General features: G+C 54.0%; 5 protein-coding genes across 5 annotated transcripts; 3 read left to right on the top strand and 2 right to left on the bottom strand.

The window, feature by feature from the left end:
- Positions 1-163: 163 nt before the first annotated feature.
- Positions 164-388, bottom strand: SCP_0211030 (hypothetical protein; the record flags this gene model as incomplete). The annotated part of the gene is made up of 1 exon (XM_027755013.1): positions 164-388. The coding sequence occupies one exon, from the start codon at positions 386-388 to the stop codon at positions 164-166; it is 225 nt and encodes a 74-aa protein (XP_027610814.1).
- Positions 389-1,781: 1,393 nt separating this feature from the next.
- On the top strand, positions 1,782-2,904 carry SCP_0211020 (hypothetical protein; the record flags this gene model as incomplete). The annotated part of the gene is made up of 2 exons (XM_027755012.1): positions 1,782-2,343; positions 2,480-2,904. 2 exons carry the CDS (start codon positions 1,782-1,784, stop codon positions 2,902-2,904), a joined length of 987 nt encoding a protein of 328 aa, XP_027610813.1.
- Positions 2,905-3,053: 149 nt separating this feature from the next.
- Positions 3,054-5,754, bottom strand: SCP_0211010 (predicted protein; the record flags this gene model as incomplete). The annotated part of the gene is made up of 6 exons (XM_027755011.1): positions 3,054-3,157; positions 3,211-4,264; positions 4,329-5,179; positions 5,229-5,265; positions 5,318-5,355; positions 5,412-5,754. 6 exons carry the CDS (start codon positions 5,752-5,754, stop codon positions 3,054-3,056), a joined length of 2,427 nt encoding a protein of 808 aa, XP_027610812.1.
- A 508-nt stretch (positions 5,755-6,262) lies between these two features.
- On the top strand, positions 6,263-9,783 carry SCP_0211000 (hypothetical protein; the record flags this gene model as incomplete). Its single annotated transcript, XM_027755010.1, has 17 exons — positions 6,263-6,521; positions 6,580-6,645; positions 6,698-6,783; positions 6,834-6,923; positions 6,983-7,153; positions 7,210-7,263; positions 7,315-7,392; positions 7,442-7,457; positions 7,512-7,594; positions 7,654-7,693; positions 7,744-7,862; positions 7,921-8,148; positions 8,197-8,457; positions 8,519-9,175; positions 9,241-9,430; positions 9,490-9,589; positions 9,651-9,783. The coding sequence occupies 17 exons, from the start codon at positions 6,263-6,265 to the stop codon at positions 9,781-9,783; spliced, it is 2,631 nt and encodes an 876-aa protein (XP_027610811.1).
- A 2,477-nt stretch (positions 9,784-12,260) lies between these two features.
- Positions 12,261-12,865, top strand: SCP_0210990 (SDO1-like protein; the record flags this gene model as incomplete). The annotated part of the gene is made up of 5 exons (XM_027755009.1): positions 12,261-12,344; positions 12,406-12,427; positions 12,480-12,483; positions 12,549-12,577; positions 12,630-12,865. The coding sequence occupies 5 exons, from the start codon at positions 12,261-12,263 to the stop codon at positions 12,863-12,865; spliced, it is 375 nt and encodes a 124-aa protein (XP_027610810.1).
- Positions 12,866-12,878: the final 13 nt, after the last annotated feature.

Genomic DNA, 12,878 nt, shown 5'->3' with positions numbered 1-12,878 from the left:
ATTCGACGCGATTCACGTCCGATTCTGATTCTGAGTCGATTCTGGATGCAAAATCGTCGTCAGAATCGGTGCTCGGAGAAACTCTGAATCACCCCAGAATCGCCAACTTTGACTCCCCCTAATGTTCCGAAGCAATCCAAGTACTGCCGCAACGACTGACATATTAAACCCCAGGCTCAACGCCAAGCGTGTACACTTCGTCTAGGAATCCTTCCTCGAGCTCCTTCTCCCAATCTGAACTCTTCTTACTCGAAACCCAGAAAAGCCATGATAGAGTATCCGTCAAGCTGTTTGAAAACGCCACGGAGGATAGCTGTATCAACGACACTCCACGTGTCTCCTGCACGGGCTTGCACGAACGACAGGCAGGGGAGTGCCCATGTTGCATAATTGCATACGGTTTACCATTAGATCCACTTGTTAGCCATTTTGCTCCGAGCCTGGTATTGTTATCTGTCAATCCACAAGGTGCACCAGAGGCAACTCCGTTTGCTGCACCCAATAGCTTGTTGGCCCACTCGTCTAACTGTCATCTGGGGGCGGGGGTCTGAGATGGAGAATGGTACCAATTTTGGCGAGAATGCGTTGCCCTGCCACTTACCAAGCATATCAGGAAACTTTGCCGCCAGTACATCCACAGCCTCTGTATACAGAGAAGACTGCAACCCAAATTCACGCTGCACCGCCCCCAGGTACGAGTTGACCCTCTCCCGGGTCAATAAAGTGGTAATTGACCCAGCGGTAGCGAATATGTCCATAGAGGAAGTATCGCTTAGCTGTGCGGATAAGGTTGGTGACGTTACTGAAATATTGGTGGACCTTGGTTAAACACTTCTTCAACTTCTCCGCCCTCCTCTTTCGAGCCACATTGAAGTTTTCATCGGAACAGAAGTGGCCCGAGACCGCTGGAGGGGATCAGCGAAACGATAGAGCACTGCGTATCTACTGAAGGGATCAGCAAAACAATAGAACACTGCGTATCGATTCCGTGATAACTGAATATGATCCGGGTCTAACGGACAGCAGATGCGTAGAGAGTCCCACGAATAAGACCGTTGATCGTTGTATGAAGTGGTGGCTCGATGTCTCCGTATCTCCATCTGCGAAATCGAGTCGATGCGGGAACCTCCTCTTGGGTTAGTACTCCGGCAAAGCTGAATCGAGGTCGAAGTGGGAAATATCGGTGTAGGGCAATACGAGAACAGGATGTGAAAGATGTCCGTCGCATTGGTGACTCCAGGATTGTGATAGCATTATGAGGTTCCGTGTGGCGAGCTCGTTCTCGAGAGTGGGAGGACCGTTCTTGGCCGGTACCAGGCTCAGACGTTCGTGTCTGTCAAAAGCCGCTGTAACTGCATCGCAGGGCCCGCTCTCCTGTAGCTACAGTCAGTATAGCAATATTAGCATCTAGGACGCGCAGCTTCGACTTTATCCTAGAATCGCGGATCTAGCCTGGTGCATTTGTAGTGCATATCAAGATCCGCGTAACAGGAAGTCCTGCAAGAGCTGAAGCTGCTCTGACTCTGATCATGAGAGCTAGACGGGCTTCATGTACACGTGATCGTGATTTCTGCTCATTAGCGCTCGTTGTTGTTTGTAGGAAATTGGAATGAATGATATTGGGCCATCATCAAGGCCATCATGGCACTCTCGTAGACTTACGATGTAACTGTTCTGAGGATTGATAAACAAGCAATGCAAATGTGCGTCAGGGCCGCTTTCACTTACAGTAAATTCAGTTTACTCTCCGCGCAAAGAATTTCATCATTTGCCAGTCACTGATGACCTCTCAAATCATCTCTGACCAGACGAGCCTCTCTGAGAAGTTGCAGCTCTTACAGGAGCTCAGCTACTCCATTCTTGACCTACCCTCAAAGGGCGCCAAGGTTCGCAGCAACAGCGAAATCCGCTATTCAAGGACAAAATCCGAGATTCTTATCCTCGACGTTATCGCTATATGTCTGACCACTGGAGAACCCGGAGATGTAGTTGCCGTGGCTTTTGACAGACGGGAACATCTCAGCCTGGTGTTGGCGAAGAATGGTCCTCCCACTCTCGAGGACGAGCTCGCCACACGGAACCTCATTAGTGCCATTACCGATCCTGAAGTAGCCTATGCGACGGACATCTTTTACACCCCGCTCTCGCGCTGCCGGGTGAACATGGAGAAGCGGATGAACAACCTACACCAATCCATTTCCCACTTCGGCGTGTACTCCCGCAAAGGGGAGTCGAAATCCACGACGAAGTCTATCGAAGAGGAGTTTCCCGGCTCGACCCCAGTTTCGGCGCGAGAACTACAAAGATATCGAGCCATCCTTTCATACAATGCTCGACGATCTTGTTCGTATGATCTGCGACGCGTCCGCCGTCCCATTGGCCCCGGACGACGTTCAGTTATCGCGGAGTCGATTCTCAGACCTCTACATTGTTGCTAATACTCTGTTGCATTCTCGATTTCTGAGTCACCATTGTGCAGCTAAAAACCTCTTAAATGCGGCTCAGAAGTGGAGGGTGGAGAAGTTGAAGAGGCGTTTGGCCAAGGTCTGCCAATATTACGGTGGCGTCACAAAGCTTATCAAACGATACTTTCCTGATGGACATATTCCCTATCGCTGGGTCAATGACTACTTCATTGGCTCGGGAGAGGGTCAATTCAAGCTTTGCGATCACTATCTGGAGGCGGTGCAGCGTGCATTTGGATTCCCCTTGTCTCCGCAGACGGTGGATGCACTCCGGGAGCAAAAGTTTCCTGATATACTCAGTAATTGGGCACTATCAACACATACTACACGTACGTTCACGCGGAACTTCGCCTCATTCTTCACCTTAGCTCGGCATCATCTCATCCTCAAAGAAGCGTTGGACCACCGGAGCGGGAAGCCATTGGATTGGATGGGTTAATTTCTCAAAGAGCAAATAGATATCGTTCTTCCAATCATTTTGTTGCGTAGTTACTCGTGCACGTAAATGTTAAATATAGTCAGACGTATGTGTGTACTATAGCAATGAGAAGTTTTGCACGCAGTAGACTACGACAACAGCTCTCATACTCACAGGACACGCATCGCAAAGTCGTCCATACCCAATGACCGGAGCATCGGACCTACCATCAACATGAAGAAAGCCTTGCTCCCACCGAACAACATATCGATGACTAAGGAGCCACCCTAAGCAAAATACGATTCAGGAAGAATGGCAATCACTCACTCCACATAGCACCATTTAGCCACTTTGTTGCGCTCACATCATCCTTAAGGATGAGGAACTGCTCAGCCATCCTAACCATCGTCATCACGGGCCGCTCGAACGTCGTCGTCGAGGGCACCTGGTCGGTCGCAATGGGCATCACTGGCTTTCCGTCAGCTGTTAACGCGCCCCCCTTGCGCGCCCGCGGCAGAACCACGTAACCCATGCTCTCGAGGGACTTGATATCCTCCTCGATCGCCTTCCGCGAGTCGGCCGCACTGCGGGTGCGCCGTAGCGCCTCCGCCTTCGCGTGCTGCACGAACGCAAGGGATGGCCTTACGACCCCCCGAGTGCGCGCGTACGTCGCGTTCACCTTCCGCTCCTGCACGCGCAGCTCCGCATGCGAGTATGTCTTCCGATCACGCATGATCTCCTCCATAAGCTCGTGCCGCGCCTCGAGCGCGTCCTCCCCGTCCCTGCGGTCAGCCTCGCACAGCCAGCAATCACAGTGGAGCACCATGTGCTGCGCGAGCACACGCGTGCGCTCCAGGTATGATCCCTCTTTCGTGTACGGGATCGTGATCTCCGTGCCCGCCGTAACGTTTGCGGCCGCGCGGACGACTAAGGCGTCGCCGACGCAACACCATGTGGCGTTGGACAGGCATGAGTGGTTGAACAGCGACGGGAGCAGGTAAAGCCCTGTCGGACTGTCCTCGTCGGGAGCGGGCGTGTCGAACGGCCGGATGGGGAACGGGTTGAAACAATTGAACGTGCAGATCGCTTCGAGACACGAGATGTCGATGTTAACGTTGGGCTCGAGGGGGTTGACCACGGTGGGTTCTGTAGGTTTTGCGGGAGGATATGACGGCGGAGCTGCCGGGTAGTCCACGCCCGAGTACAGATCGAAGACCTGGTCGTGCAGATCAGGATTACCGTATATTTTTTCCACAGCGCGTGCTATAACAGCGCTTCGTGTGGGCTCGCTGCTCACGCCGGCCAGGAAGTCCACATTCATGGTCACCTCCTTCTCACTGAGGTCTGAGTCGTATATAGCAACGAATGGTTTTGAGACAAGCTACAGAAAAATCTTAGTCAACTCACGCGCAGTTCCGACGTACAGCTTCCCGGGTACTCCTTACCAGTACTTCTCCTACGGCAATGTCTTTGGTTGCAACAATGCCCCGACCTCCACCTCGATTTGCCATCGCTCGTACCTCTATCGAGCCCTGGTAGTCAGCAATGTCAAGATGGGGCTGTTTGAACGAAGACACGAAGAACTTCGCCCAGTCATAGGTACCAGTCCGACTCTCCTCGTGCCGACGCCGCGTGCGCGTGATCCAGGTCGCGATCTCTGCTGCCGCAGCGTTGTCCCCGGAGTGTGCAAACTGCCACTCCTCGAACTTCGCCAGCGCGACCTCGAAATTTTCACGCGCGTACTCGGCCTTTGCCTCGCGGACCAGGGCCTTCTCGAGCAGCGCATCCGATACCCCGGGCACGCGCGCCACACTGCGTGCGTCCGCCAGCGCGCCCGAGTAGAATCGCAGCCGCAAATATGCCTCGGAGCGGTTTGAGTAAAGCACGGGGGCGGCAGGGTCCAGCTGGAGCCCATGCGTATATGCAATTGCTGCAGGCAGCCATTGGGAATCTTTGAAGAGCACATTTCCACGCTCTTTCCAGCCATCGACTGTGGTGGGCAATTCTGGTGAGCCCGGAAGCCGGATATCGAAGCGCCATGACACTCCGTCCAGAATGGCATCTTGGGGATCCATGAAGACGATATCTGTAGGAGAGTCCACGCGAAGAATCGGGTAACGCCCTTGAGCAGCCGGCTTGAATGTAGGCTCGCGGATGGCAAAAATTACACCGATTGGGAAGAGCACGTCGGCACAATTTGGAGGGCAGTCGAACATGGTCGGGAAGTTGTAGATGGACAGACCGTATGCTGTTCCATCTGGATCCTCGACAGCTAGTTGTACGGCACTAGCTCGTACTGTTTAGCGCATTCAGCAACTGCTTCTTCAGAGGGATATAGAACATACCACTTAGGGCTATTGAGCGGCACAGTAGATAACGTCCCTGAGGTTGCTAGATGGACAAAATAGAAACCATGCCACACGTCATCACTCACCAGATGGGTCTTTCGGACAAGCATGTCAGCTAAGGAGACTGGGAGGACAACGACTGAGTAAATTAAGCCGACTTTCCAGTATTACAGAACCCACTCCTTTCTAGTTTGCGCAGCTCAGTAGAACTGGAGTGTTTGGGAAAACCGACGACAGTCATACGCATGGCGACCTTCCCGTTTCGCAACCATTCTCGTTGAGATTCACGCGTTTCTGCTTGCATTCCAAGGAGCTCTTCACGGTCCATGGGTAGCGATGGGCTCGGAGGAATTTGGTTGTCCTCTTCCATCCACGCCTTGTAGTCGTCCATGCGACGTTTCAATTCTTCGGGCGGCATACCAGGATGAAACATTGGAGGTCCGTGCGAAGGTATATCCCTGCCCCGAGAACTTTGTGCAAGTTCCATTTGGGTCATTCGTGTAGTCAGGTGGCTGGCATCCATGGCAGTAAAGTGAAGAGCACGTTTGGGCGCTTTCTGAGTGCTAGCGAGCGTATCCACGCCTCGTGTCACGCTTCAGCTTATACCTCGAGGATGGAAAATCTGTCTGTAGCTGAATGTACGAGCTATACGAGTTAATGGACTGACCTCGTGCTTAATTTTTTCTTCGCCGAAAGTACAACGCGTAGGATTGCGCGACGGTTGCGGGCCCAAAGAGAAAGTCGGCGTCGTCACACAAGGAAAGGGAAGAGCGCATTGCAATATACATGCACGGCTTCTCTGTGCACACTGAGGGGAGACGATCATAGCCACGGCGATCATACACACTGCAGAACTCAAAGTGTATGATGAAAGGGATTGCTTGCGCGCACCATGACGGGGGGTCATTTAGGACGGAGGTTAGGGTTTACTGGATTCAAGGTTAGGTTCTTGACTATGAGCTTTGCTTTGGCTCGTGCTGCTCAGACACATACACCGTCGTCGTGTTTTTGTAAGAACTCAGCTATCTTCTATGAATACGTTGGAATCCTCGCGCCGGATAGCACATCTTTCTCCAGCCACCCAATCTAGGCTTCGGTCCACGCAAATTCTCGTATCTCTCTCTCAAATTATTTCAGAACTTGTCCAGAACTCTTTGGATGCAGGCGCACAACATATAGACATTGGTGTGGACTGCGAAGACTGGGGATGTTGGGTCCGCGATGACGGCTTTGGCATCGGCAGGAACGGACTTGCCGTCCTTGCAGGGGGTGCTGAATCAGGACGGTATAGTGAGCGGAGGTCAATGCAATCAACATCCGGTGACGTTGATCTTTTTTGTAATACTAGGTACGTCTAAGGCGTACAGTCCTGCTTCACTGGGCGAGGTCTCAACGTTCGGATTTCGGGGTGAAGGTACTTTCCATCATACGTAGACGACCTATGTGCTTACTCCGTCGTTGTACAGCGTTGGCTTCTGCAGCAGATCTATCTTGCCTGGAAATATCTTCTCGGACGGCGCGGTCGAGAGAGAGTTGGTCGGTCATCCTCAAAGTACAATAACATCTGTGCGACATGTGTCATTTACTCACGCAGAATGCCAGGGCGGCGCAACTCTATATAGCGGGCCCTCTGTCAGATGGCGTCGCGAATCACCCGGCACAGTCGTCAGCGTGCGAGACGCATTCTACAACGTGCGCTCTCCATTCTCCGGTCTTGTGCACACACCAGGATATCTCACGCTGCAGAACAGCTTCCAATCCGCCGGCTCTCGCACCTGTCGCCTTCCCGAACGCTAGAGCTGATACGGAAGGACGTCGAAGCGTTCGCGCTCGTGTTCCCACAGGTCGTCTTCTCGTTGGAGAATGCACACAAGACGAAGGAAGGGGGATGTGACAAAGGACGGGTAATGACCGTCCCGAAGGTGGGCATCGAACTGCGACCGACGAGTATAGAAGTGTACTGATCTGCCCCTTTTAGACGGCTTCTACTTTGTCAACGTTCCGCCATTTGTATGGTCGCGCCTTGGCTCAGGTAATCCTCCATACCACGTCGCATCACATGTCAAACTGATATGCTTGTTAGCACGTCGAAGAGATTGACGAAGCATTGGGGGACATGAAACTCCGTGGCTTCATCAGTCTTGAGGGTGCTTACTCCAAGGTACACCATTACTCCAAGATGTTGATTCTTATTGACGCTCATACCTCAGGCTTACCAATTTTTGTGTACGTTTTCGCCGTCGGCATTAGCCTTTCGACCGCTGTAGAACATCCTCACAGATATTAACCACCACCTACTCTCAACATGTGATCTTCACCGCGTCATCGACCACGAGTTCTCCCGGAGCTCATTCATGAAGCATGTATGTGGGCAATCTCTTTAATCTTCTAAAGTAGCACATCCGTACCTGATCACATATAGGCATACGACGAGGCTGGTGAGACCGGTCTTCCGCGTTCCAGTAAGTTGTACAATGTTCCAACGCATTCGTTCTTAGATGACGGAGTACAGAGACACGGCGCTCACCACGCAAGACCGAGAAAAGGCCCGTATACGTCCTAGACCTCATCGTCCCTCAGCGTGACGTCGACAACTGCCTCGAGCCAGCCAAATCCGCGGTCCATCTACAGGTACATTTACCTTTCGCTTGCTTCCCTTTCTTGTGTCCTCATACGTTGGCGTCAACAGAACAGCGAAGCAGTTTCACGCTTCCTCGGCTCCATCATCGAGGCATTCCTCCTTCGACACGGGTTCCTCACGCGCGCGAGCGCATCTACGGTCACGCCGTCGCCTTCGCCCCGAAAGAGGCGGAAGCTCATCCCACAGGAGGATGTTACGACAGCAGACAGGATGAGACCTGGCTCTTCCAGAAATCCATCCGCTCGCCCTGCCAGTCCACCACTGATAATCCGCCCCGTGCGTTTCTCGCTGGATTTACGCGAGTGAAGCTGAACCAAATTACAGGGCAGCGAGGTGCAAGTCGACGGTACCGACCCTCGTGCGGAGATAGTGTGGACGGATCCGACGACCGGCGAGTCGTTCGTGGTCGATACTCGCACGGGGAACTCGTACCCGTTGAACGCTCAAATATCTTCTTCGTCCACGCAGTCAGACGTCCCAGGGCGACCGTCGGGTCGCCGTACGCTGGGCGTTTGTGAGAGCCGGACAAACGGCACCAAGGACGAGACTGCGCCAGTCCCGGAGTGGATCAGGGACGCTCTTGGTGTGAGCTCTCCCGCATGATTATCAATCTTATTCGAACATGATATTGACGCTACGAACCCAGGCAAACGAGACATATGTCCTCACCGAACCTGTCATCTCCGCACTCGATCTGTCCTCCACCTTTGCAGACACGATGACACGCCCGCACCTGCACCCCCACGCGTGCCGCCCATCCAGTGATGGCACCTTTCCAAGTCTCCGGGAGGGCGCCACGTATCCCGGCAGGATCAGCAAGGCAGGGTTACACGCGGCGACAGTACTGGGGCAGGTGGACCGCAAATTCATCGCGTGCGTGATTGGCGATGACGGCGAAGTAGAGAGCACGAGCGGGCGGGCGCTGGTGCTCATCGACCAGCACGCGGCTGATGAGCGCATCCGTGTTGAACGGTTCTTGCAGGATCTCTGTCTCGGATTCCTTCATCATAAGTCTGCACCGGAGGACGACGATCACTCCGGTGTGAGGACGCGGATGCTCGAGCCACCCTTGCCCGTGCTCTTGACCCGCCATGAGGCGGTGATGCTCACTGAGAGGGAGGGAGTGCGGACTGCTTTCAGGAGATGGGGTGTAGATTTTGTCGGGCTTCACGACTTGCACATGCTGGAAGTGAGGGAGCGGGCGGAGCTGGGTCCTCGGAAAGAAGCGGATGAAATGGAAGGTGGTAGACCTGGGTATGTGCAGGTGATGGTAGCGAGCATCCCAGAGGTGGTAGGCGACAAGGTGTGTCGCTTGTTCATTTCTGATATCGTTGCCTATTTTCTGAACTCATGAGACGTTGCTGTCAGCTGCTTGCGGGCGAGGAGTTGCGTGACTTTGTGAAAGGCTACCTAGCCAAGCTGGAGACGGAGGGAACTCCAGCTATGCCCTCGATTCAGCCTTCTGCATCAGCCGAAAATTCGGAATTTCTTTGGCAGAGAGCACTGCGCTGGTGTCCACACGCGCTCCTCGAGCTCATCAACTCCAAAGCCTGTAGAGGTGCGTCCGAACCCCCCCCCTTGTCCACGCAACTCCTCTGATATGATCTGCCATGCCAGGTGCGATCATGTTTAACGATACGTTGACCCTGGAGCAGTGCATGCGCCTCGTACACCAGCTTGCAGAGACAGCCCTCCCGTTTCAGTGTGCGCACGGCAGGTACGTTCGGTGGTTGCATGCGTAATTACTGTTTGATTAGCATGATTAATGCCCTTTACAGGCCCTCCCTTGTTCCTCTGGCGGATATCGGTCGCGAGACCCACACAAATCACCCATCAGGATTGTGTTCAGACTCGGTGGCACGTCTGAAGGCGGTAGACTGGCCGTCGTTTACGAGGACGCGACGGATCTGAGAGGATAGGATAGGTCGCGTTCGGACTCTTAGCCATTGTTCCCTGCACAGTGCGATATTCAGGTCCCCGGAGATCGTCTTGTAGACAACTGGCCAACGTGCAAAAGTTTATTCGCACGAGAAGCCTGAATGACTCCGGGACATTCTTCGCTTGTGAGTGCATCTCAACTGATTGATCAGAGGTGCATACAAGAAGGTACAGGATATGAGGCTACATACTGAGTGACCGGGAGCAAACCGAGAGTGCAATAATATTGTGCAAGTTGCTGCAGCCAAAGCGCTACATCACGTGATCGCGTTTCGAACGCACAGTCACGGTTGCGTACGCGCCGACGTTGTTTCCAGCACCAGAATTGCAATGGTGATTTCACTCTCTTTTACTCGCGTTATATAGAGAGCTTATATAGCTGCACAGGCCGACAACGCAGATACTTCGCAGCCACCCTCGACCGAGGGTCCCAACCTGTTTCAGCGTCACCTTACCTCGCGGTGACGATCGCACGTCTCTGCGTGCTTTCTCTTCTGTACGGCACCCTTCTTCCCAGCCGACTTCGTGTCGTTTCCATGACCTTTCTCGTGTTTTTTTGAATATGGATGTCCGACGAAGTGGCAGTCACGACGTATATGCCCTATTTGGGATGTAGCACCTTTGACGGGAGCCGTTTTTTTGGTGCTCGAAACGTGGTGAGACATGCCAATTTGGCCTCTGTTCGACGGCCTCATTTGAGTGCTGTGGTTGGTGGTAAGTAATATCGACGAACTGGACTCACGTCGCCGGATTCCTCCATGACTCCGACCACAGATCATCATCGGAGCACAGGCTGGGGCAAGGCAACGCTGCGAGTCGGCACAGAAAGGAACGGAAATTGGATAAAGGAAATATAACGATGCGAGGTCACAGTGTGGGACGTACATAAAGTTGCATCCCTGCGGTCCGCTCCGCAAGAGGAAGTATATGCCCTGGCGACAGATGCAGTGAGCACTACATGAGGTCGCTTGGATCTTGCATATGTGCATCGCGACGCCGTGCATTGACCGAGAATTGGACTGCAGTCTGCGGGCTCAGCGGAGACGTAAGTAAGTACGCAGTCAGTAGGCACAACATTAGAGTAGCCGTCAGGCCAGAAACAAACTTAGGTTAGGTTCAAGGATGTGCACCCGCGTGCCCCGAGTCCAAAAGAGTCGTTTCCGCGGGCGCACTAGTGAATTGTGCATGATTCTCGTCCAGTAGCGTTTTGGCTTGGCGAGGGCGAGACACTACTTTCATTTCGGACGTAACGGCTGGCGGCTACAGGGAGAAATGGCCGTGTGGATGATTCTGACTGGTGCAGCGGCTAGAAGCGTGGGTCGGGGCGTGCATGGGGGAATGTGCCGAGCGATCCCGAGGTTGCACTTTGCGGCTATGGCCTAGATAGTGAATCCTTTCTTCGAAACAGCTCCGAAATCCGTACGAGGATGACCTACTTGCCAGCCCTCTCGATTTCTGCAGGCCCTCCAGCGCGGTGTTATGTTCCTAGGGCACCATCTGGCGGGGCAATTATCGAGGATCGCACTTGTATCGTACATAGATCGGATGAAACGTGACACGGTACGACCCGTCTCTGGGCCAATTTCGTAGTTCTGCAGATGGGATGTTAGCAAGGGATACTGTTGGGGTCGGAAGTGAGCTGTGGAAGATATTCGACACCTTGTTGCTCACGTTGATTCTTGCAAAGACTGGTGAGGTATGCAGCACACGGCATTAGAAGCGCTTGCTTGGGTTAATTCTTCGAATCTTCGATCGAGTGACGAGTGACTCGAATGCACGCGGTGAGCTTGACGGACGGCTACAGCATCACACGGCAGGTTGTATGGTGTCCACGAGATAGAAATTCTTGAGGACATACGTACGGGGGGGTGCTCAGGAACGCACGGGGGGCTTCGAAGCACATCATCGCGCAAGAGTCATCCGAAGCTCATCGCCCGCAATGTATGGCGAAGGAGTCAGGCTTTCTACGCTGGAGGGCGACGCGGTACCGCATGCATCACAGGACGCGGTCTTGGCCAGCAGCCGAGACGTGGAATTGGTGGAAGGGGCTGCTATCGATGGGGTGGGCGATCAGACCTGGGGTGTGTGTGGGTGGAGGTCCGAGAAGGCTGCCAGTGGCTGACGATGAGCCTACCTCTCCCGGACGAACCAATTCGATTACGTGGTTTCATCTCGAGATATATAACAGGCCTAGCGCGTGTCCGTGGCAGCCAGCCAACGAGGGAAAGAAAGCGAGGAAAAAGGCGTGGAGAAGGAGGTCGTGTGACGGACGCGTCTGGTGCAGCCTGGGTGGAGTCACATGCCCGCTCCTTCCAGAATGACGTCACGGAGCCGCACCTTCATATACAGCCCGGTGCGTGCTCGTCGCCCGCCACAGCGTCCAGCTTTTTCTTCACGCACACATCCATTCCCAGTCCCCATCCTAGTCCTTTCCCACACTCTCATCCTCCATGCCCAAGTCCCTCACAAAGGTCGTCTACAAGCCGGACACCCAGTCCACAGACCAGTTCATCATCATCGTCAACCCCGCAGAGGTACGCGTCCTTCCCGCTCTTCTCTCCCACTCGTCGCTCAGAACCCACTACTCACCCTCAGTACCATCGCTGGAAAGCAGGAGGTGCGCTTTCCTTGCTCTTCGTTCCATCCTCCACTCACCAGATCACCCACAGAAACGTGAATCTCGCTCTTTGTTTGCCGCCACCTTCCCGCTCGCTCACCTCTCTATCCTATACACACAGGACCATTCCCCTGACAGACGTCGTCGACTGTGCGTTCCACTGATCTCCGATCGTGCTCATCCTTATCCGATCGCACTACAGCGTTCCAGGTCTTCTTCTCCAACCAGGGCTCCCAAGGTATCCTCGGCCAGGCGTCCCGCCAGCAGCTCGAGCACGTCTTCGACACCAGCAAGGACCTCGACGTCGTCCAGCTGATCCTCCAGAAGGGCAAGCCCGAGGCCGCGGACGCCATCTCGTCCGGCGGCTCCGCGATGAATGTCGGCATTGGCAGCTTCACCGTCGACACCCGCGGCAAGTCGCTCTCTGGCGTGCCCTAATCGCGGTCACCGG

Source organism: Sparassis crispa, assembly GCF_003851025.1.
Source record: "Sparassis crispa DNA, contig_000001F, whole genome shotgun sequence".
In the NCBI taxonomy this organism is placed as follows: domain Eukaryota; kingdom Fungi; phylum Basidiomycota; class Agaricomycetes; order Polyporales; family Sparassidaceae; genus Sparassis; species Sparassis crispa.
Note: the sequence above shows the minus strand (reverse complement) of the source record. Positions and strands in the feature narration are given on the sequence as shown.